The sequence below is a fragment of the Apis dorsata genome, unplaced genomic scaffold (genome assembly GCF_000469605.1).
Source record: "Apis dorsata unplaced genomic scaffold, Apis dorsata 1.3 scaffold_1001, whole genome shotgun sequence".
In the NCBI taxonomy this organism is placed as follows: Eukaryota; Metazoa; Arthropoda; class Insecta; order Hymenoptera; family Apidae; genus Apis; species Apis dorsata.
The window spans coordinates 50,712-58,230 of record NW_006264102.1 but is presented as its reverse complement, the minus strand read 5'-3'; the positions used below and the strand labels follow the sequence as shown (position 1 = coordinate 58,230).

The following is a 7,519-nucleotide window of genomic DNA, read 5'->3' as shown; positions in this document are numbered from 1 at the left end:
TATTTAATTATTAATAATTATTTTATTATAAAATAATTAATATTATAATATTACAATATATTAATGAGTGAATATAATAATAATATTATTCAAATTTATTGTTTATTTTCTTTAAATTATTTTCTATAATGATTTTTTGAGAAATAGATAAACTTTATAATTGATTGACTTATAAATAGAATTCAATGAAATAAATTAATGTAAAATTTAAATATACTTAATATCAAAAACTTTTAAAAATATTTTAAAAACTAAATTTATATGTATAGGAAAAAGTTGTTCAAAATTTTCATTTTGAAAAATATTTTAAAATTATAAAAATCAATGAAATTGTCTACTTCATAAATAATTATCAGTACTTCTATATTATTTTATATTTAATTAAAATAAGAGTAGAAAAAATTTTATTTTAAAATATATTTATTTTTATTTTATTTAGTTAGTTTAGTTATTTTATTTTCATTAAATTATAATATAGTAATAAAAATTAATTTAAATAAATTTAAATTCATTTATAGAAAAATTTTGTGGAGTTGATCACGAGTCAACTAGGTGTCTATTCAATTCCCTTCAATTTTATAGTTCAGATATTGTCGTTCTCGATGAATGGTGAGTTAACTTTGAGACAGCTAGTCTCCTCTTCGATGCGATGTATGTATTCTCTGTAAATACGTAATTAATTCATTAATTGATCGATTGATTATTTGATTGATTGATCGATTAACTTTTAAGATACCATTTATTATTTATATAAATAAGACCTTGTTTCAGGGAATTTAATTGTCTCTACGGAAAATCCATTATTTATATAATATTAAATTCAATTCCTATTTAATTTTAAGAAAATTCAATTCTTCATATATATAAAATTCATTATAATTTACATATTGAATTTGAATATTTATTTATAAAATTAATTTGTATTCTTTATATATTTAAATTTTCAAAAACTTTAAAATTAATTATAATTAATCAACAAGAAAAATAAATAAAATGCAAAAAAAGTGAATTTACATTCACATTTTTCATATCATTAATTGAATTATAAATGTTTTAAATAAATACAATTGCAATTGACAATCTAAATCATTAAATATATATTTATTTTCTTTTCTTTACTTCATATCATAAATTTTACGAATTTGCTATTATTTACATTCATTTTTAATGTATTACTTAAAATATATTAAAGAAGAAAATCATTTAAATTTTTATTAAAGTTTGCAGTATATTGTAAAAATCAATTTATAATTAAAATTTGTACAGATAAAGCTTTACAAAAATAAAAAAAAATATACAAATTTTATATAAATATTTATGCTATTATAAAAAATATTAATAATAACATTAATCTTGGTCTTAAAATAATTATTTATATATTACACATATATCTACTGCAAACATAACACTATAATAATTATTTATTCAAATAATTAAATATTAATTTTTATTATTTAATAGAAACTGTACATTAATATTTGTGATACTTACATCAAATAATATAAAATATATCACAAATTATATTTTTGGTTTTTCCGCAGAGACTCTCATTTTTATATTCCTTAATATACATGTAAAAATGCTTAAATGCCACGTACATATTGTAATTTGATTCTTAATACAGAGTTGGACATTATTCGAATAAATTATTATTATCATTACTATGATTATTGTTATTACCATTATGTTTATTATTATATTATTAATAATACTATTATATGTATTATTAATATGTAAGTAATGTTTAAGGGAATTTTAATTAGAATTATTTTCTATTTATTTTTAAATCTACTTAAATGGATGAAATTTATTCGAATAAATATGCAGCCAACTTTTTTATTTTATTTAAAAATATTTTAATTATTTATATCAAAACTAATGTAAAGTTAAAATAAAATTAATTTGATATTAAATTTTAATATAGAATATTAAAAAATGAAAAGTGAAATAGATATAAAATTAAATTCATTATCAAAAATTTATTTATAAAATCTACTAATTAACATAAAAAATAAATAATGAAAAAATAAAATAATAAATTTTGATTAATAATAATTGAAAAATTTAAATTAATAATTATATAAATTAATAATTTTGATAAATTTTGATGAGTAAAATATTTAAAAAATATTGATTCAAATAAAGGCTGCATTTATTTGCAAAATTAATCAAAAAGAAAAAGAAATATTTGAATATAATATATAAAAAATAAAAATTATAAATATAATATTTTATTTAAGTGTTTTTATTGAATTATTATTATTCGAATAAAAATTGTCCAACTCTAATGTTGTATAGCTATAAACTATATGTGGGAATGAAAGAAATAGAACGAGTGGAAATTAGTCTTAAGGAAATATAGATTTTGTCTCCTATTATGAAAAAAATTTCAAAAGGTACTGCTCAATATTCAATTGGCTAATATTTTTAGCCAATTATAATCAAACATTTTTCTCAAAAAGTGATTGGATAATGTTCGATTCTTTTAAACTTTTAAATAATGAAACAATGTTAAAAAAAAGATGAATATTTTTAAAAAAATATCTTATAAAAATATTATTTAGATCTTATTGTATTTATCTATTTCTAATTTTTTCAAAAGAATTAAAAAAAATCGAAAAATAATTTATTTTCTAGAATTTATGTTGAAGTATCATATTTAAAAATGTAATATTGATAATACTACTATAATAGTAGTGATGAAACTTTTATACTCAATCAATTTATCTGTGATTATTATTTGGAGCATTATCTATTTTCATCTATTTAATTATTTAAAATATTTATGAATAATTCATATTCATACAGCTAAATATTCATCTAAGTATTCAGCTAAATTATAACAAAAACATTTTTGGATAAGAATTTATTATCATTTTCGCGCGTATTTAATTCTTACATACATATAATATTAAAATTTATTAATTGAAATATTTAACAATTGTATTTAGATTTATTTAAATCTATTATTTGAAAAATAATTTAAATTAGTATCATTTTGTTAATTTAGTATCATATTTTGATTTTATAATGTATCCTAGAAGTTAATTGATAAGGCTTAACTTAATTATAATTCTTGAGGTAATTCTTTTATGAAAATTTTCATTTCGGCTTTGTTAATGAGTTATTGAAATATTAGTCAATTACAAAACGTGTAGATTTGTTACCATAATGATAGCATCATGTATGTATTGCCAGAGAGTCGCTAAGTTCAAACAATTAGTTGAAGCAACGTATATCAAATAAATAATCGAAATATGTATCAGTTGATTAATATTTTATTAATAACTTGTTAATAAAGTCAAAAATTTTCGCAAAAGAAAAATAATTTGAAAAATTACTTCAAAATTAGTTAAGTCTTGAATTTTAAAATATTTTGTATAATATATTTATATGTACCATAATATATACATATGTATAGATTAGAATTCTTATTATTACTTGAATCTAAATTCGAGCACTTAAATTTAAATATTCAAATATATCTGGATTGAGGAGATACATTCTCAAATCAAATGAATTTAGTTATAACATGTTTTGAGTATCGGGGATATTCGGAATATGAGTCCTGTGAATTTAATTTCATGTAATATATATGATACTTGAATTTATTTGTAAATGTAATACAAAATTGAAATAAACAAGAAATGTACTTAATTTATCACATTTAAATGATTAATCACTAATATGTGTATATATATATAAAACAAAAATTTCACAATAGTAATGTCCAATTTTTTTAAATTAAAATTGAATTTTAATTCAAAACATTCATCATTTATCTAGAATAATAATAGTTAAGGGGCGTTATTTCAAATATCTCAGGAAAAATATATAATTATATAAAAGCTCCAGAAAATATTCACAGATGATAATGATCATAAACTCATTATAATATACTTAATAAAAAATGAATAAAAATGCTAAAAAATGCTATTCTATAAATAGAATAAAAATTAACATTAAAATACGTATTAACTGTTAAAGAATCGAATGATATCTTTAAATTATTAAATTTTTATACTTTTTATCCTTTCAACTCAGAAATTAGATGCGAAAGAAATTAGATGACAAATTAAAATCACTTAACAATTAATAATATTCAAAAATTGAATAAATATAAATAAAAATAAAATTTATGACATCAAGTGTGAATATTAGCGAAAATGTCCGTGTATATGTGAAACTTTTGTACTAAATAATGATGTATATACAATGAAGGGAGAAATAAAGAATTTAATATTATCAAAAATGTAGAATTTTTTATTTAAATATTTTTCATTAAAAACTTTTTTAATTTTTTCTATTTTAAAATATTTTTAATTTTTATGATATATATTTTTAAATTATTTTAAAATTAAATAAAAAATATAATAGAACAAATGTTAATTCATTATTGATATTAAATGTAGCAATTATAAAAAATTATTTTTATTCATTAAAATATTTTAAATCATTAAAAATATGATATAAATTTAAATAATATTACAATATAAATAATTACAAGATCTGAAATTATAATGCAAACAATAGATTTTACAATAAAATTTTGCTTCTTGTTTATTGCATAAAATTTTTGTTCATTGTATTTTGGCGATTTTGATAAAGTTTCAAAATTTTAGTGATGATTTAAATAGTAAGAAAATACGAAGAAAATATAGAAACAAATTGTATGATTAATTATCTGTTTCGTTATACATATTTTGATTTTTGTATGCATCTTCGATTTCATTTCTTATGCTAATTACTAGCAAAGTTCTACTGTAAAATAAGTTGAAAAAAAAGATTAATATTTTTAGATTTTATTTTCAAATAAATTAAATTGAAAATTTTTCAGAAATTATATAGTTTTCAATAAAAATGAAATATATCTATGAATAGAATAGATATAAATGTCATTGCTAAGCATTAAATTCTTCTGAAAATAAATAAAAAATGTAGAATATTTTATTATTTATATCCTTGTTTTTGAGAAAATTGAGATTGGACATTTACGATCAAGGAGTTAACGAATTTTTAAATTCAATTTTTTCCGAAAATAATTTTTAAATGAAAAAAATTTATTTTATATTTTTTGTTTATTTTCATATATAAAATTATTTATCAATGGTTCATTATATTTATATATATCATATTTAATAGCTAATAAATATAATCTGCATATTTCATTTATACTTGAAAATTTTTTATATTTAATTTAATTCATAACAAAACTTGAAACATTGAAAATAAAACTTTAAATGAAAAAACATTTTTTTTTCTTTTTTACAATTTATTTTTACATATAAAATCAATCTCTTCATGATTTCAGATGAGACATTATATTTATAATATAAATAATAATAATGTTACAATATTTCATTCTTATATTATCATATAAAAAATATAATAAAATAAATTAGAGAAATTATGATAATAGTGCTTATCAATTTACTTATAAAATTATGCAAAATAATTTTTCATTTAGAACAAGTATAAATTTTTTATATTATAAAAAAATCAAAAAAATTAAAAAGAACAAAATATTTGAGAAAGATAATTTTATTATAAATTTGTTTATTATGTAGTTTTGTATAATATTTATAATTTATTATAAATTATATTATTATATATTTTATAATAAAACTGAAGATCAATATAGCATAACCTGATTAAGTAATTACAAGCAAAGTAGTATGATATATAATAATATTGTTAAAAACAAGATTATTTTATAATATAAAATTTTAGGAAATATTTTTGAAATTTTAAGTAATGTTTATGATTTTTTCTCGTGTAAATTACGTTTTTTCTCATCATCTTTCTCAAGGGAATATACTTAAAAAATACATATTTCTAGTAAGTTAAGAAATTAAGGTTAAGTTCTTAAAATAAATTTCGTATAAATGTTTTAAAAAAATATATTTTATTAAAAATATATAATAAATATAATAAATATTTTATTATGTAAATTTATATATATTTATTATTATTAAATTATAATAATAATATTATTATTATTATAACATAAATAAAATTAAAATTTTGAAAAGGTACATAGAACTTGGCAATCAATTATCATGAAGGATGAACTAATTCCATTAAACAGGTCTAATCCTGTAATTAAAAAACTAGATAATCCATTATTTCATTCCATATTTACACCAGAACTTAATATCTTGGCTCAGTTATTTAAAAAGTATAATTATGAATTAAAAATTGCTGGTGGTGCTGTTAGAGATATTTTAATGGATATAAAACCATTAGATTTAGACTTTGCAACAGATGCTACTCCAGAGGAAATGAAAACTATGTTTGTTAAAGAAAATATTAGAATGATTAATAATAGAGGAGAAAAACATGGTACATTGATATATATATATATATTAATATTTTTTATTACAATAAAAATTTTATTATCATAAAATTACATTCTTTCGCTTAAACTTTAGGAACAATTACAGCAAGAATAAATGATAAACAAAATTTTGAAATAACTACACTTAGAATTGACACGCATACTGATGGTAGATATGCAAAAGTTAAATTTACAAAAGATTGGAAATTAGATGCTCTTCGTAGAGATCTTACAATAAATTCCATGTTTCTTGACTTTGAAGGAAAAATATATGATTATTTTTTTGGCTATGATGATTTACAAAAAAGAAGAGTTGTTTTTGTTGGAAATCCATCGTATAGAATTAAAGAAGATTATCTTCGAATTTTAAGGTATTTTTTCATTATTTTTTCACATAAATAATGACATATATCTTTTTAAATTAGATACATTAATGCTGATTCTATATTATATAAATTTTTTGTCTAATTTCTTCAAATTTACATATTATATAGGTATTTTCGATTTTATGGAAGAATTGCAGAACAACCAGATGTACATGATGAATCAACTATAATAGCAATAAAAGAAAATATACATGGATTACAAGGAATATCTGGAGAAAGAATCTGGAGTGAATGGTCAAAAATTCTTTCTGGAAATTATGCTAAAGAATTAACTTTAAAAATGTTGAAATGTAATATTGCAAGGTAATCAAGGTATCAAAAAATATCATATAAAATATATAATCATGTTTAATAATATGCATATAATCTATATTTTCAGATATGTTGGATTTCCAGAAAATCCAAATATAGAAAATTTTAAAAATGTTTATGATATATGTAAAAAAAATAATATTTCTTTGCAACCAATTACTTTTCTTGCTCTAATGTTAAAAGATGAAAATGAAGTATTTCAACTTCATAATAGATTAAAATTATCTGCATATGATAGAGATTTGGCATTATTTTTAATTAGATATTGGGAAGATAAACCATCAGTAGATCTTCTGAAATTTTATAAAAGCATACTTGTTCATTCAAAAGGAAATATTGTTAATACAAGAAATTATATTTGTGAATTATTAAAATGTAAAAAATATTTTAATCTTGCTGAAGACATAGAAAAAATAATAATACCAAGGTATAGTACAAATTAAAATAAAATAAATTACAATATGTTAAAATATATTAAAATTTT

The 7,519-nt window shown here is 17.6% G+C and overlaps 1 protein-coding gene across 1 annotated transcript in view; it reads left to right on the top strand.

The window, feature by feature from the left end:
* The first annotated feature begins 5,625 nt into the window (after positions 1–5,625).
* LOC102680276 (CCA tRNA nucleotidyltransferase 1, mitochondrial) overlaps positions 5,626–7,519 on the top strand; it is a 3,432-nt gene continuing 1,538 nt past the window's right edge. The window contains exons 1-5 of the mRNA XM_006624222.2: positions 5,626–5,808; positions 6,033–6,342; positions 6,432–6,708; positions 6,832–7,026; positions 7,103–7,462. Of these exons, the coding sequence (XP_006624285.1) occupies positions 5,755–5,808; positions 6,033–6,342; positions 6,432–6,708; positions 6,832–7,026; positions 7,103–7,462 (1,196 nt within the window). The 5' untranslated portion in view covers positions 5,626–5,754. The remainder of the gene's footprint in view (positions 5,809–6,032; positions 6,343–6,431; positions 6,709–6,831; positions 7,027–7,102; positions 7,463–7,519) is intronic.